This window comes from Megascapheus bottae, chromosome 10 (genome assembly GCF_031878675.1).
Source record: "Megascapheus bottae isolate mThoBot1 chromosome 10, mThoBot2.hap1, whole genome shotgun sequence".
NCBI lineage: Eukaryota > Metazoa > Chordata > Mammalia > Rodentia > Geomyidae > Megascapheus > Megascapheus bottae.
Genome location: NC_143518.1, coordinates 66560250 through 66576900, shown reverse-complemented (window position 1 = coordinate 66576900; position 16651 = coordinate 66560250). Strand labels below are relative to the sequence as shown.

Genomic DNA, 16651 nt, shown 5'->3' with positions numbered 1-16651 from the left:
TGGCATGCAAGGTTAGCACACATGCCTGCTACACACATATTACCATTTTTCAATATACAGATGATATGCTGGGGTTCAGATTAAAGTTGAGAACCAGGAATTTATTTAAAAAAAAAACCTCAATTTGTTTTTCAAATACTTTATATGGTAAAAAATACAGCAAAAAATAATTTTTTGTTGTTCTCCAAAGACAAAAATATATACTGCTGTGGTTATGGTTCTAAAGATGATTTAAGTAGACTAGCTCCTCAACTGTACACTGTAGTGTAGGTTGACTTCAACCGTAGTTTCTCCAGCCTCAGTCATTTATCAAAGCCAAAATCATACTGTGGAAAGAAAAACTTAATGTTACTAACGCTTCATTACAAATGTTCCTACAAGGGGAAGGGGAAGCACAGACACTGTGGGACAAAGGATGAACTAATTTAGCAGTGATACTAGACACTGCTGGAAACTTGGGGAGGAAGGGTCAAAGGAGTGACATTGTTCAAAAAGAAATGCACTGGGCCAGGAGGTTGGCCTAGTGGTAGACTGCTTGCCTAGCATGTATGAAGACCCGGGTTCAATTCCTTGCTACCACATACATAGAAAAAGCTGGAAGTGGTGTTGTGGCTCAAGTGGTAGAGCTCTAGTCTTGATAAAACCCAAGGATAGTGGTCAGGCCCTGAGTTCAAGTCCCAGGACTGGCAAAAAACAAAAAAAAAGGAAAAGAAAAAGAAAAAAATAAATGCACTCATTACTTGACTTACCTAACTAACACTTCAATCTATACAATAAAATTTAATTTTTTTTAAATGTCCCTACCAAGTCTGGTGTGTCAACCTTGCATTCCTGAGGTCCACATGACTATTCCTTTGAGTAGAAGATAGACTAGACAATGAAATTGTCTAGTTGAAAATTAACATGTGAGCAGGGACAGGAAGGAAAAACTGGGGGGAAATGAGGGAAGAGTGACATTGCCCAAAAGGAAATGGACTCATTATCTGACTTATATAACTGACACCTCTGACAAACCTTTATTAATATTTTTTTTTAAAAATTCAGAAAAAGAAAGCCAATCAGACCTAAAGAAGTTACTATGTTATGGGCCCTTTGATGCCCTCATTTTTTTTTTTTTTTTTAAACTGGTAATGGGCCTTGAACTCTGGGTCTGGGCATTGTCCCTGAGCTCTTCAGCCCAAGGCTAGTGGCTCAACCCCTTGAGCCACAGCGCCACTTCCAGTTTTCTAGTGGTTAATTGGAGATAAGAGTCTCAGAAACTTTTGTGACCAGGCTGGCTTTAAACTGCAATCCTCAGATCTCAGCCTCCCGAGTAGCTAGGATTACAGGCGTGAGCCACCATGCCAGGCTTTTTTTTGTATAATTTTTTTTTTTAAAGTACAAAAACCAGACAGCATCTGGGTGTATATTAGTGGGCTTTATACTCACCTATAAAGATACATGAAGAAACAGAGCAAGTGGAAACCAAGCTTGATCATTGCTTCTTTCATATGTGACTTTAGCTGCCCTCGGTTGTGTATTTCTGTTGGGTCAAACACTCCCATGTTACCACTTGGCACCATAATGAACCTGAAAAAGGAAACAGATGGAGAATGAAGTCAGTATAAGTACTTAAACATAGGTAACAAATAATGATGAACCAATCATCCTAGCTACTCAAGAGGCTGAGATTTGAGGATCGCAGTTCAAAGCCAGCCCTGGCACTAGAGACCCTGAGACTCTTATCTCCAATTAACCACCAGAAAACTGGAAGTGGAGCTATGGCTCAAGGCGCAGGATGCCAGTCTTGAGCTGAAGAGCTTGGGGACAACATCCAGGCCCAGGGATAGGGTGCTATGGACAGTACCCAGGCCCAGAGTTCAAGCCCCATGACCCATAAAAAAAGAAAAAAAAAAGGGCCGGGAGTTTGGCCTAGTGGTAAAGTGCTTGCCTAGCATGCATGAAGACCAGGGTTCGATTCCTCAGTACCCCACATATATAGCAAAAAGCCGGGAGTGGTGCTAAGGCTCAAGTGGTAGAATGCTAGCCTTGAGAAAGCCCAAGGACAGTGCTCAAGCCCTGAGCTCAAGCCCAGGACTGGCAAAAAAAAAAAAGAAAAAAAGCATTTTTACTATTCCTTACTGGCATATACTTTTGTAGAGAGCAGGTTGTTTGCTCATCTGTTGAATCATTCCAATGTTAAACAGGTAACACCCTTGACTTACCGATAGATGTTCCAAGTAGCAACAGGTAAATTGAGAAGGAAGATGAACCAGTGCAATGAAATAAGCATTAACACAGTGACAATGGTGTGACCAATCAGTTCTGGAGTTACCCACTGCAATGGAAGAACACAGAACACAGTATTATAGTTCTCTTCTGTGTTTATCTGTACATGTTTGAAGCTAAATTAATGAACACAATTTACAAGATAGTGTTTCAAGATTACTAGACTCAGACATTCCTTCTGCTATAACTGATTATTTCATGCAAACATATCGAGATGCAGATTAAAAATAAAGTACTAGGGGGGACAGGGGGCTGGCAGCATAGCCTAATGGTAGAGTGCTTGGCTAGTACACACAGAGCCCTAGGTTTGAGTCCTTAGAACCATAAAATACAGAAAAAATCTGGAAGTGGTGCTGTATCTCAAGTGGTAGCGCACTAGCCTTTAGAAAAAAGCCCAAGGACAGTACACAGGCCTTGAGTTCAAAGCTCCAGAACTGGCACAAAAAAGGGGAAAAAAATAGAAAAGAAAACCACCATGGGGGCCCTTATCGAAGCTACAACTGCTTCCTCATAACCGCTGTGGTCAAAAAGAAGTCCAGAAGCTGGGTGCAGAGGCTATCACACCTGTAATCCTAGCTACTCAGGAGGATGAGATCTGAGGATCAAGGTTCAAAGCCAACCTGGGCACAAAAGGACCTGAGACTTTTATCTCCAATTAACCTCTAGAAAATGGGAAGTGAGGCTTGGCACAAGGGTAGGATGGTAAACTTGAGCTGAAGAGCTCAGAGACAGCGCCCAGGCTGAGTTCAAGCCCCATGACCCACCAAAAAAAAAAAAAAAAAGGCGCCCAGAGTAAATTTTTTTTTCCTTGATGGTCTCTGTTCTGCTTGTTGTAACTGATCTGCAACATTTTTGAAAAAATAAAATTTCATGATAGCTACCATTTCTCAGGGCAGGCTAAATGAACAATAGGATGATGATGCACTCATCTTATTTGTGCTTGATGGAAGTTGCAGGGAGGCTGCAGAGTGAAGACTGCAAGGGACATTGCAATGATGAGATACTGCAACAGGACCAAGTTTTCCCGAGTTTCCTTACAGTGTGTGACATTGAAAACTCCAAGGGAACCAGCCTGTGTTTGGAGATGTTTAGGCTAAGGTATAACTAGCAAAATAGTCATCTGATTACTTAGAATTGGGAGAGGAGCTTCTCAGAAGAGACCGGCAAAAGAGAACCAACAACACTTCAATAAAATATCTGCAAACACTGTTGTTGATGTGTGTGTATTTTTTTTTTTTTTTGCAGGGCTTGAAGTGAGGGCCTGGGCACTGTCCCTGAGCTCTTTTGCTCAAGGCTAGACTTCTATCACTTTGAGCTACAGTACCGCTTGCAGTTTTCTTGTGGTTAATTCTTGTGATAAGAGTCTTATGGGACGGGGAAACTGAGGCACAGGCGGGGAGCACGGCCAGCTCTGATGGGCTCCAACCTCCGGTTTCGTATTTATGGTCATTGTCATGTTCACCTGGCACCCCGGCCCCCTTGTCCTTCCCTCCCCTTTCAGCCCCCCTCCCCTTCTCCCCCATCCCTGGAGCACCTGGCCAGCCCATGGGCAAATGGGGAGGATCAGGGTCTCAAAAAATCCCTCGACGCTCAGCATCCCCACTCATGTTCAGTCCTGGCACACTGTTGGGGGATAGTTGGCCACGGCGCCCCCACGCTGGCCCTGCATGTACATGATGGTAGCTGCCCACGCCCCCCTCCCACACGCACCCAGGCACCCCAGATCTGCCATCCCCGCCCCCACCCCCTCCTGCACCCCTCCCTCACTTCCTCTGGTAGCTTCAGATGCAGCGCCCCTCCCCCCAGCCCACCTGGTTCTCCTCCTCACCCGCATAAAAGAGAAAAAGATGGGGGGCTGGAGTCCAGCACCCCACCTTGTCCCTGCTCCCCTTCCCCAATAAAAATGAGGGTTCTAAAGTTGTCTTGGTTTTATTTTGCTATTTTGTTTTGTTTTCTTGCTTGCCTGCCACCCTTTCTCAGCACTCTAGGTTGTCTTCTAAGAAGAGATGGTTTTTCTTGTTTCATTTTGAAGTGATCCCTGCATCCCCACTCATGTCTGTATTTCCACCCCTGCCACGTGGAAGTCTGTACTGGCTGGCGGGGCTTAGCTGTGCCTTGCAAATAAACATCCCAGAAGGTTGAAAAAAAAAAAAAAAAGAGTCTTATGGGCTTTCTTGCCTGGAATGGCTTTGCAAGCATCAGATTGCAACCTCCTGAGTAGCTAAGATTTTGTCATGAGCCACAAGTACCTGGCTCCAGATATAGTTTTCTAAATGAAACATAATTTTATTTTCTATGCAGGTAAGAAAAACTAGACTGAAGATGTGAAGACACAGAGGAATCGTTTTTAGGTCAAGCCTAATGTACTTCCATCCAGAAAACCTGTCTGTCTGCTGACCTCAAAATGAATCAAGGACAAATGGGTTCCTTGTATCTAGACAAGCTCTGAAGGCCTGACTACAATAAAGATAAAATGGACCCAATACAAATCACACCTATAGTCCTAGCAACTGAGATCTGAAGATCCAATCAACATCATGTACTCAGTAGACAAATTCATGATACTCTCACACAATCAAACAAAAGGCCAGAAATGGAGGTATGGTAGATCACTAGCTTGAGCCAAAAAATTAAGAGACAGTACCACGGCCCTGACTTCAAGCTCATGACTGGAAAAAAAAAAAAAAAGAGTCACGTCTTCTAGAATAACTATATGATTCTAAGAGTTTGTGAAATATAGGAGTTATATTAACATCTCATATATTAACATCTGCATTTTTTTTTTGACAGTCCTGGGGCTTCCACTTAGGGCATGGGCACTGTCCTGAGATACTTTTTGCTCAAAGCTAGCACTCTGCCACCTGAGTCACAGCACCACTTCTGTTTGGTTTTTTTTTTGTTGTTTTTTTGCCAGTGCTGGGCTTGAGCTCAGGGACTGAGCTCTGTCCTTGGGATTTCTCAAGGCTAGAGTGCTACCACTTGAGCCTCAGCACCCCTTCCAGCTTTTTCCTATGTATGTGGTATGGAGAAACTGAACCCAGGGCTTTGTGCATGCCAGGCAGGTACTCTACCGCTAAGCTATGCTCCCAGCCGCCTGCTCTACAATTTTTCAAAATACATATACTCATTTATAATAACCTTTAATATAGAAAATAACTGACTTCAATGCCAAAAATGAGCAAAGAAATATCTTACCTTGTTTAATTTTGAGCAACATGATCTAGCATTAATGTAATCACATTCCAAATCAGACAATGTAATTATCTGGCAATCAAGTTAAGGAATTATACTTCTCATATGACAACCAAGTACTTAAGTTTCAGAAAGTAATTCAGTAATTCTAGTTGCAAGTCCAAATTAAATCTGACACGAAATTTTTTAGTTATTTTCTTAATGTATGCTCATCAGGCAATTCTCATTTAAGCTCTTTCAACAAACTACTTTCTCAAAGTAATCCTTTTATGATCATGTCTAGTCTAATTCATACCAGTTCATTTACTTATGAGATCCTCAAATGTGGAACAGATAAAATCTGGGGACCTGGAATACAATTTATTGGCTGAGCTCTATGAAGCTCTATGGGTTTTATCCCCAGCAGTCCAAGAATAAAAAAATTAAAAATGGGGACCAGGAGTTTGGCCTAGTGATAGAGTGATTGCCAAGCATGTACAAAGACCCAGGTTTGATTCCTCAGTACCACATACATAGAAAAAGCTGGAAGTGGTACTGTGACTCAAGTGATAGAGTTCTAGCCTTGAGAAAGTCCGAGGATAGTGCTCAGGCCCTGAGTTGAAGCCTCAGAACTGGCAAAAAAAAAAAAAAAAATGCACTAGAAAAAATGTGTTCAGGGCTGGGAGTATGGCCTAGAGGTAGAGTGCTTGCCTAGCATGCACCAAAAATGGTGCTGAGGCTCAAGTGGTAGAGCTCTAGCCTTGAGAATGTCCAAGGAAAGTGCTCAGGCCCTGAGCTTAAGCCCAGGACTGACCAAAAAAAAAAAAAAAAAAAAGGTGTTCAAGATATAGCCATAAAATCTCTTTGAAGACTTATTTTTGAGATTTAGTTTATCCGGAAAGCCCCGAGTTCAGTCCTAGGCTCTGCAAAAAGGAGGGAAAAAAAGCTGAGCAATGGTGACTCATGACAGTGGCATACTAAGGTGGCTGAGATCTGAGGAGGATCATGGTTCAAAGCCAGCCCAGGCAGGAAAGACTAAGAGACTCTTATCTCCAGCTAACCATACATACACACATACACACACACATAAAAGAACGACAAAATAGCATACAGCCTAAAACTGATATGTTGAACTGAACCTTCTTTATACAAGATAAATTTAAAATTATATTAAAAACATACGATATTAGGCGCCGGGAGTTTGGCCTAGTGGTTAAAGTGCTTGCCTAGCATGTCTGAAGACCCGGGTTCAATTCCTCGGTACCACATACATAGAAAAAAGCTGGAAGTGGTGCTGAGGCTCAAGTGGTAGAGCTCTAGCCTTAAGAAACTCCAAGGACAGTGCTCAGGCCCTGAGCTCACGCCCAGGACTGGCAAAAAAAAAGATGTAAAAAACATAGTATATTGGAAATGAACACAATGTAACATTAAAAAGTGGGTTTTTAGTACAAACTTAAAAATAAGCAGGAAAAGCCAGGTAACTAATGCCTGTAATCCTAGCTACTCAGGAGGCTAATATCTGAGGATCAAGGTTCAAACCCAGCCACCGCACAAAAGAATCTGAGATCCTTTTATCTCCAATTAACCTTTAAAAAATGGAGTGGGGCTTGGCTCAAGGGTAAGGTGGTAGCCTTGAGCTGAAAAAGCTCGGGGACAAAGCTTAGGCCCAGGGGTAGGGCAGTAGTCTTGAGCTGAAGAGCTCAGGGACATGGCTCTTGGCCCATGCCAAGTTCAAGCCCCATGACCCACCCCCCCAAAAATAAATAAGTAGGATAGATGTACCTAAAGGAACAGTCTATGGTTGAATGATTCAATGAGTTTGCTTTAACATGTTCTATACTGTCCTTTCCTAAAGAAAGGAAAAAGGTGAAAACCAGTTAAGGTGGAAGATACAAATGAGGGATTTATTTATTCATCAAATAAGGATCTTACTTTGAACATGTCCATTAAAGTAATTCAAAAGACATAGTCTCAAATAGACATTATTTCCCTAACTTGTCACTTTTTCCACAATTTGTTTCTCCCTTAATGTCTGTATGTCTATTATGACAAAAGCATCATGTTTTCAGACTCAAGTTATGAAGGCTATCTCTGACTTGTTTCATCTCAAAGCCACTGCTAAGACCAAAGATCAGTTCTTCCGAATACCACTACATTTTCTCTTTTTTTCTCATAATCAGCACCCCATTTCAAAACCAGATAAACCTGTCCTTTATCACTGCCTTTGTGGTACTGGGGCCTCATGCTTGCTAAGAAAGTATTCTAACACCTGAGCCACATTCCTATTTTTAGTTTTTTTGGTGATGGTCCTGGGGCTCAAATTCAGGGCCTGGGAGCTGTTCCCAAGCTTTTGTATTCCAGGTTAGTGCTCTACCACTTGAGCTATAGCTTCAACTTTTTTCTTAAGCAGAGGGAGAGGTAGATAAGTCTCACAGACTTTTCTTTACCTGGCTGGCTTTCAACAGCGATCCTTAGATCTCAGCCTCCTGAGTAGCCAGAAGCACAACTGTGGATCACTAGCATCCAGACACTTTATTTTTCAGGCTCACATCAGATTGTGATTCTTCTTTGCTACCCTAACATCTGAAATTGGGGGTGTGGACCATCATACTCCATGTATTGACTCAGATAAGCTCCTGCTAATTCCTCCCCCACCCCACCCCAAGAGCTAATCTCCAAACACAGCCCCTAAAGGCCCACTTCCCAAGCAACTGAGACAATAAATGTTGACCATTATATCCAGCCCTCTAGTGATTCATCTTCCAATATTTCCTGCCTGCAACTGTTCATCTTCTTAATTAACTGCTTTGCTTATTTGGGAATTCTGACCAAATTGTTTGTACATACAACAAGTTCTTTTGAGAAATAAGTCATCTGTAGAAAGACTAAACCTAGCATATCAAAATACATTAGAAGGGGGATTGGGAATGTGACTTACTGGTAGAGTGCTTGCCTAGCATGCATGAAAGATTCCTCAATACCACATACACAGAAAAAGCTGGACGTGGTTCTGTGGCTCCAGTGGCAGAATACTAGCCTTGAGCAGAAGTTCAGAGATAGTTCCCAGAGGCCAGGAGTTTAAGCCCCAGAAGTGGCAAAAACAAAACAAAACAAAAAAACCCAAAATGCATTGTAAGAGCTGGGCTCCAGTGGCACACACCTGCTACTAGTGAAGCTGAGATCTGAGAATTAACAGGTTCAAAGGCAGCCTGGACAGGAAAATATGGGAGGCTCATTTCCAATTAAACACCAAAAAACAAGCTGAAAGCAGAGATGTAACTAACGTGGTAAGAGTGCTAGCCTGGAACAAAGAAGGCTTAGGAATAGCACCTGAGCAGAGTTCAAGCCTTAGGACCCGAATGCAGGTGCACACTCGGGCGCCCACACACAGCCAGAAGTGGACCTGTAGATCAGGTGGTAGAGCACCAACTTGAATAGAAAATGCTCAGAGACAGTCCAGGCCCTTAGTTCACACTCCAGGACCGTCACAAACGGAAAACCATCATATATAGCCATGTTTGTGGTTAGGACACTTTTAGAGTTTCTATTGCCTAGAGGATAGAAGTGAAATGATCCCAGACCGCAGAATAAAAGAACCATGTGTTCTAGATAATATATTCATTAACTGGCATCAAGAAATGAACATACATGGCTGTGAGTTTGGCTTAGTGATAGAGCGCTTGCCTAGTATGCACGAAGACCCAGGTTCAATTCCTCAGTACCAAATAACACGGAAAAAGCCATAAATGGTGCTGCGGCTCAAGTGGTAGAGCACTAGTCTTGAGAAAGCCCAATGACAGCAGTCATACCCTGAGTTCAAGCCCCAGGACTGGCTAAAAAAAAAAAAAAGAAACAAAATGAATACACCATCTCTGCTTTTGCCAGTACCTGACTGCATATATCCATCTCTTCTGTTGTTTTGTTCACTAAAAACAAAAACAAAAAAACAACCCTATAGCCAATTATCAAGTCTACATTTTTCATCTCTTAAGTATTTACAACTCTCCTTTTCATCAAAAACACCCTGATGTTTCAAATTTATAATCCTAGCTATTCAGAAGGCTGGGAAGAAACAGAAAAATAATAAAAAAAACCCACGAAGATAACCTTAATGTCTACCAGCCTACCAATATGAAACTTTCCGGTGAACATTTTCCTATGGTGTAGGCTATTTTATACCTTTTTGTTTGTTGTGGGCTCAAAGCTAGCAGTCAACCATTAGAGCCACTGCTCTATTTTCAGTTTTGTTGTTTGCCAGTCCTTGGGCTTCAGGACCTGGGCCCTGTTTCTGAGCTTTTGTGCTCAAGGCTAGCACTCTACCACCTGAGTGTGGTAGCTCTGCTAGCTGAGTGTGGTGGCTCATGCCTGTAATCCTAGTTACTCAGGAGACTGAGATCTGAGGATCATTGTTCAAAGCCAGCCAAGGAACTAAAGAATGTGAGACTCTTGTCTCCAATTAATCACTAAAAAATGGGAAATGGGGCTCAAGGGATAGGGCCATAGCCTTGAACTGAAGAGCTCAGAAATAGTGCCCAGGGACAGAGTTCAAGCTCCAACCCCCCAACCTCCCAACTCCACTCCAAAAAAAAAAAAAAAAAATTGCGGGGCTGGGAGTTTGGCCTAGTGGTAGAGTTCTAGCATGTACAAAGACCTGAGTTCCATTCCTCCATACCATATGCATAGAAAAAAGCTGGAAGTGGTGCTGTGGCTCAAGTGGTAGAGCTCTAGCCTTGAGAAAAGTCCAAGGACAGTGCTCAGGCTGAGTTCAAGCCCACGACTGGCAAAACAAAACAAAACTGCATTTCCAGCTTTTAGTGTTTACTAGAGATAAATTTCACGGACTTTCCTGCCCAAACTGGCTTTGAACAATGACCCTCAGATCTCAGCCTCCTGAGTAGCTAGGCCATTTCAGTTTTTCAGGCCGTGGACATTGTCCCTGAACTATTTTGTTCAAATCTAGCACTCTACCACTTGAGTCACAGCTCCACCTCTTGCGCTTCTTAGGTAGTTTACTGGAGATTCTAATCTCACAGACTTTCCTGTCCAGGGAAGTCTCAGAGCTCCGCCTACTGAGTATTAGGATTACAGGTGTGAGCCAGAGGCACCCAAGTTTCTTTTGTGGTGGTTGTGGGGCTTGAACTCAAGGCCTGGGCATTGTCCCTGAGCATTTCAGCTTTGCCACTTTGAGACACAGCTTCACTTCGTTTTCTGGTGATTAAGAGGTAAGAGTCTGGCAGACTTTTACTGTGTACACAGACTTCAAATAGAGATCCTCAAATAGAGATCCAGTATAGCTAGGATTACAGGTTTGAGCTACCACCGCTAAGTTCCATTTCTTCATGTCTTTTTCTTTTCTTTCGTGTGTGTGTGTGTGTGTGTGCCATGGGGCTTTAACTTGGCCTGGGCACTGTCCCTGAGCTCTTCAGCTCAAGGTACCACCCTACCACTGGGCCTGGGCATTGTCTCTGAGCTCTTCAGCTCAAGGCTACCACTCTAGCCTTGGGCCAAGCCCCACTTCTCGTTTTCTTGAGGTTAACTGGAGATAAAAGTCTCAGGTTCTTTTGTGCCTGGGCTGGCTTTGAACCTTGCTCCTCAGATATTAGCCTCCTGAGTAGCTAGGATTACAGGCGTGAGCCACCACACCCAGCTCTAAGTTTCACTTCTGAGTGTATTGCAGATCCAATATCTCATTATCACAAGAGGGACAAAAGATCATCAGAACTTAGGCAAAGGGGAAGTAGGAAAGGAAACAGGCAAGAGATGATGCACTTTCAATTAGCTCCTCAACCTAATATGACCAAAGGCACTTCTCATTATAAGTCATCAGAGTAGGGCCGGGAGCATGGCCTAGTGGCAGAGCGCTCACCTAGCATGCACCAACACCTAGGTTCAATTCCTCAGTACCACATACTTAGAAAAAGCCGGAAGTGGTGCTGTGGCTCAAGTGGTAGAACCCCAGCCTTGAGAAAGCCCAATGACAGTGTTTAGGCCCTGAGTTCAACCCCCAGGACCGTCAAAAAAAAAAAAAATCGTCAGAGTAACTGCTGCTTAAGTACAGAGTGATAGTTATTGTGTATTTGCTACGGGGTGTGCACTATGGTAGGTACCTCACACATTCTCACCACATATCCTTTCCTATTCTAAGAAAGTGAGCAGACAGATGGAAGTGCTGGTCTGATTCTAGATTCTTTCCCTTTTATTAAAAAAGGATGCTGTCCACAAAAAGAAAAAAAAATGTATTACACCACTCTAGAAACATACACCTAGAAACAAAGAGTTAAACTCCAATAAAAACAAGTGAAAATGCTTTCCAAAGAAATAGGATATAGTGCAGACTTACTCATTTTTCCTGTCTTAAATTCTAGTTATTTAAAACTGGATTGCATGGGCTGGGAAGGTGGTAGTGGTAGGTGTTTGCCTAGCATGCATGAAGCCCTGAGTTTGATTCCTCTATACCACATAAAGAGAAAAAGCTATAAATTGCTCAACCTCAACTGGAAGATTGCTATCCTTTAGCAAAAGCAGCTCAGGGACAGTGCCTAGGCCCCCAGTTCAAGCCCCGGGACTTGCAAAACAACAACAAATGGGTTGCGAAATTGAGTGCTGGTGGCTCTGCTTGTAATCCTGGCTACGCAGATGGCTGAGATGTTAGGCTCACAGTCTGATTCCAGCCCAGGTAGAGCCATGACTGGAAACAGCAGAGTAAGCTCTTAGTTCCTTATTTTTTGCATCAAAAAACAAAAACACCTAGTGCGTTACATCACTGCACTGCAACACCGCGCAACAGGAAGTAAAGTCACACAACTACGACAGTGCTAAGTTGTGGAACAACCATTTATTGGCTGGAAAACACAATTTGGATGGTGCACACAAAACCTTGGAGTTTAGTTTGCAAACGAGTGTAGTTGCTGGATTTACAGCGCTTCCACTGCCGGGAGCCTCGAGCCGCGTTGGCCCTAACACCGGGCCCGCACTCGCGGACGGCACCGGCCGCGCTCCCTAAGGAGTCAGCTCCCGCCGGCGCCGACGGGGCGGGGAGAGAGGGGCGGCGCCCGAACGACCGCGGGCGGGCGGCAAATCGCCCCTTCCCGACCGGGCCGCTGCGCCGCCTGCGCCCACAGCCCCGCATCCCACGCAGGGAAACCACCGCTTGGTCCCCAGAGGCAGCTCGGGGACGGCCGCGGGGCAGGGCGCGGCTGGGCCCGCCACAGGCCCGGCTCCGGAGCCCAGCAGGCCCGGTCCGGAGTCCCGGTACCGAGCGCGGCAGGCCCGGGCCGGCGTCCCAGGATCGCGCAGGAGACCCGGCAAGGCGTCCTGGCACCGAGCCACAGGCCGGGTCTGGAGTCCCGAGACCGAGGAGCGCGGCGGGCCCGGGCGCTGCCCTGGCGTCCCGGGACCGAGCGCGCAGAAGGCCCGGCGCGGGGGCGCCGGGAGCAAAGGCGGTGCAGGGCCCGCTGGGCGGCCTACCGCGCGCCCACGCCGCCGCGCGCCCACGGCCCGCCTCGGCCACACCCGCCCAAGGAAAGGATACGAAGTAGACGGAAAGGAAGATGAGCGCGCAACAATCAAGGAGCGAGAAGACGAACACCACCGCCTCCATCCTCCGCCGCTGCCGCCGCCGCTCCTCCCGTCTAACCTGCGCCGGTCCGCACAGCCTATAGGCCGGCGTTGGGCCGGCTCCCGGCTGCCGGGCGAGGGGGCAGCGCCTTGGCATGCTGGGAGTTGTAGTCCTCCCCGGGGAGCGCGGCTGTGGGCGGGGCCTCCGTTGTCCTGGCCCTGGGCGGAAGTCAAGTGGGCCTCCGTCGTCGCGTCTGGTCACCTGTGGGCGGCTTTGTGGCTAGTGTCCTCTGCCTTTAAAGGCAGTGCTTCCGGCGGGAAGGTGGCTTAGTGGTAGTGTGCTTGCCTGGCAGGCATGAAGCCCCGGGCTCGCCCCTCAGTTCAGAAGGGGGGCTGTGGCTCAAGTGGTACAGTGCTAGCCTTGAGACCTTGGGTTCAAGCCCCAGGACCGGCAGACCAAGATGGGGAAACAGTTGGAAGACAGTGCCAGAATGGGCCAGGCGGAGGACTTGACAAAGAATTGGAATGGGTGTCTGCAGAAAATTGTCAATATGGTGAAGCACAGAGAACAGAGGTAAACCAATTTGGGAAATCAGGCAGACAGGACAAGGTGATCTTGTAATGCCCGAGTCTCAGGACGGCCACCAAGAGACCACCGAGAGTCAGAGACGCAAAAGCAAGGAAGGCTCTACTCAGGCGGGCTAGCTCGAGCCTTGTCCTACACACTCCCATACAGCAGGAGCCTAGGAGGAAGCCCTGAACTGCAGTGTTACAGGGCTTTTAAAAGCAAAGACCACAGATTTACATCAACACAGCAATCAGCTACTGGAGTGAGATAAAGTAGGGGTTAGGGACACTTCAGGGCAGTGGAAGCCAGTAGAGTCCTAATTGGCTGTCTGAGGGTAGTTTTATAGCTTCAGAAAACAAATGCCATCCCTTGAATTTTAACACAGACAGGACAGTTCCTGGGACTTAATGGCACCACAATTCTGTTTCTTTATGTGTGCTTTGGGTCACTCATGGTTTATATAAACAAGATGGGTGCTGCTTCAGAATGGAGCCCTTTTTAGCTCCTCAATATGGGCTTTGTAGACACTTGGTGAAGAATTACAGTTTACTTTTTCTCCTTTTTTTTTTTTTTGTCAGTTGTGGGGCTTGAACTTGGCCTGGGTGTTGTCCCTGAGCTCTTCAGCTCAAGGTTACCGCCATACCCTAGATCCAGGCCCCATGCCTCATTTTCTAGAGGTTAATTGGAGATAAGAGTCTCACAGACTTTTTAGTGCCCAGGCTGGCTTTGAACCACAATCCTTGGATCTCAGCCTCCCAAGTAGCTAGGATTACAGGCATGAGCCACCGCACCCAGCTTCCAGTTTACTCTTTTTTTTTTTTTTTTTGCCAGTCCTAGGCTTGAACTCAGTACCTGAGCACTGTCCTTGGACTTTCTCAAGGCTAGAGCACTACTGCTTGAGCTACAGCACTACTTCCAGCTTTTTCTGTTTGTGGTACCTAGGAATCGAACCCGGGTTTTCATTCATGCTAGCACTCTGCCACTAGGCCAAATTCCCGGCCCTCAGTTTACATTTTTACAAGATTCCCCCCTGCCCCCCGCCAGTTGCTGGTGGCTCACGCCTGTAATCCTATCTGCTCTGGAGACTGAAATCTGAGTAACATGGTTCAAAGCCAACCTAGGCAGGAAAGTCCATGAGAATTATTTCCAGTTAATCTACAAAAGGCTGGAAATTGAGCTGTTTCTCAAGGGGTAGTTCTCTAGGTTTGAGCAAAAAAAGCTCAAGGACAGCACTTAGGCCATGAGTTTAAAGCCCAGTACTGGCATTTAAAAATATTTTCTAGCTGTTTGGAAAATGAAAGAGAAATACATTTGTTAAGAAGGAAATCACGGGGCTGGGAGTTTGGCCTAGTGGTAGAGTGCTTGCCTAGCATGCACGAAGACCCAGGTTCAATTCCTTGGTACCACCTATGTAGCAAAAAGCCAGAAGTGGTGCTGTGGCTTAGTGGTAGAGCCCTAGCCTTGAGAAAAAATCCAGGAATCCAGGGACAGTGCTCAAGTGCTGAGCCCAAGCCCAGGACTGGCAAAAAAAAAAAAAAAAAAAGAAGGAAATCACTTAGTCAAGAACATGAGGAACTAGATTGAGTGCAAAATAAACTTGATTTGCCTGACATAGCATAGGTTCATAGAGTCAAAGTCCATAGGTTAAAAGCTACACGTACAATTATACCATCAGTACATGTCTTGTATATTATCACAACAGTTACCAACTGTCTGCCTTGTATGCTTACCTAGTCATGCCTTAGGTTATGACAGTAACTTACTAGTTTTGCAATCCTGGTACATTCCAGTCTCTAAATAGTTGGTATTTAAATGGTTGCTAAATGGACAACTTGTAACAAGCCTTTAACACACTGGACTTGGGAAGCATGGTTCTAAACAACAGCAAAACCATGGGTATACTCTTTTACTATTTCTATTCAACAGGAAGGTCCAGCCATAGCAATTCAACAGGAGAAAGAAAAAGCACCCAAGTAAAAAAGGTATCAAAGCTACTTAGTGATCTACAGGTTCAATCTATTCCTTTTCTTTTGATTGTGAGTCTTGAACTCCTGGCCTAAAAAGCTATCCCTGAGTTTGTTTGTTCAAGGCTAGTGTTCTACAACTTTGAACTATAGCACATTGTTAGTTTTCTGGTGGTTAATTGGAGATAAGAGCCTCAGGGACTTTCCTGCCAGGGCTGGCTTTGAACCATGATCCTCAGATCTCAACCCCCAGAATAGCAATTTAGCAAGAGAGTGTAAAACTGAAGAGAAAGTCATATATTCTCCCAATAAAGCTATTCATTATTAGAGTGTTTTAGTTTTTCACTTTATTTATTTATTTTATTTTATTTATTTATTTTTTTTGCCAGGCCTGGGCTTGAGCTCAGGGCCTGAGCACTGTCCTTGGACTTTCTCAAGGCTAGAGCTCTACCACTTGAGCCTCAGCACCACTTCCGGCTTTTTTTCTATGTATGTGGTACCGAGGAATCGAACCCGGGTCTTCATGCATGCTAGGCGAGCACTTTAACCATCAGGCCAAACTCCCGGCCCTAGTTTTTTACTTTAATCTATCATATCTATCATATTACTATGATCTGAAATCTTACCCCCACCCCGGGCCTGAGTACTGTCCTTGGGGCTTTCTCAAGGCTAGAGTTCTGTCACTTGAACCACAGCACCACTTGTGGCGTTTTCTATGTATAATGTGGTACAGTCTTTGTACATGCTGGGCAGGCACTCTACCACTAGGCCAAACTCCTGGCCTGATCTGAACTCTGACCTATTAACATCTTCCAGATCCTCCTATTCCTCCTTTTTCCTCCTCCTCTTCTTTTTTTTTTTTTTTTTTTTTTGTGGGTCATGGGGCTTAAACTTAGCCTGGGCACTGTCCCTGAGCTCTTCAGCTCAAGGCTAGTGCCCAACCGCTGAGCCAAACCCCACTTCCCATTTTCTAGAGGTTAATTGAAGAGAAGAGTCTCAGGTCCTTTTGTGCCCAGGCTGGCTTTGAACCTGGATCCTCAGATCTCAGCCTCCTGAGTAGCTAGGATTACAGGAGCCAAGGCACCCGGCTCCACATTCTTCTTTTTATTCCAGTTTTTCCTTC

At 45.1% G+C, this 16651-nt stretch overlaps 1 protein-coding gene and 2 non-coding genes across 3 annotated transcripts; 2 read left to right on the top strand and 1 right to left on the bottom strand.

Moving 5' to 3' along the window:
- Nucleotides 1–74: 74 nt before the first annotated feature.
- Nucleotides 75–13067, bottom strand: Cnih4 (cornichon family member 4). The gene is made up of 5 exons (XM_090341586.1): nt 12971–13067; nt 5464–5532; nt 2205–2317; nt 1429–1569; nt 75–326 (listed from the first exon to the last, which is right to left on the bottom strand). Exons 1-5 carry the CDS (start codon nt 13037–13039, stop codon nt 299–301), a joined length of 420 nt encoding a protein of 139 aa, XP_090197712.1. The 5' UTR covers nt 13040–13067; the 3' UTR covers nt 75–298.
- Nucleotides 2746–2834, top strand: LOC150058656 (small nucleolar RNA SNORA16B/SNORA16A family). The gene has a single exon (XR_016536906.1). It is a non-coding gene; the product is annotated as a small nucleolar RNA SNORA16B/SNORA16A family (small nucleolar RNA).
- Nucleotides 3003–3136, top strand: LOC150058655 (small nucleolar RNA SNORA16B/SNORA16A family). Its single transcript, XR_016536904.1, has one exon. It is a non-coding gene; the product is annotated as a small nucleolar RNA SNORA16B/SNORA16A family (small nucleolar RNA).
- Nucleotides 13068–16651: the final 3584 nt, after the last annotated feature.

What these genes read in the sequence shown, in the direction of transcription:
- Cnih4 (XM_090341586.1), bottom strand. Translation starts at nt 13,039, where the DNA reads ATGGAGGCGGTGGTGTTCGTCTTCTCGCTCCTTGATTGTTGCGCGCTC. An exon ending in TCTTCCTTTCCGTCTACTTC is followed by an intron (nt 5,533 to 12,970) that starts GTATCCTTTCCT and finishes CTTGATTGCCAG; the next exon opens with ATAATTACATTGTCTGATTT. An exon ending in GTTGCTCAAAATTAAACAAG is followed by an intron (nt 2,318 to 5,463) that starts GTAAGATATTTC and finishes CTTCCATTGCAG; the next exon opens with TGGGTAACTCCAGAACTGAT.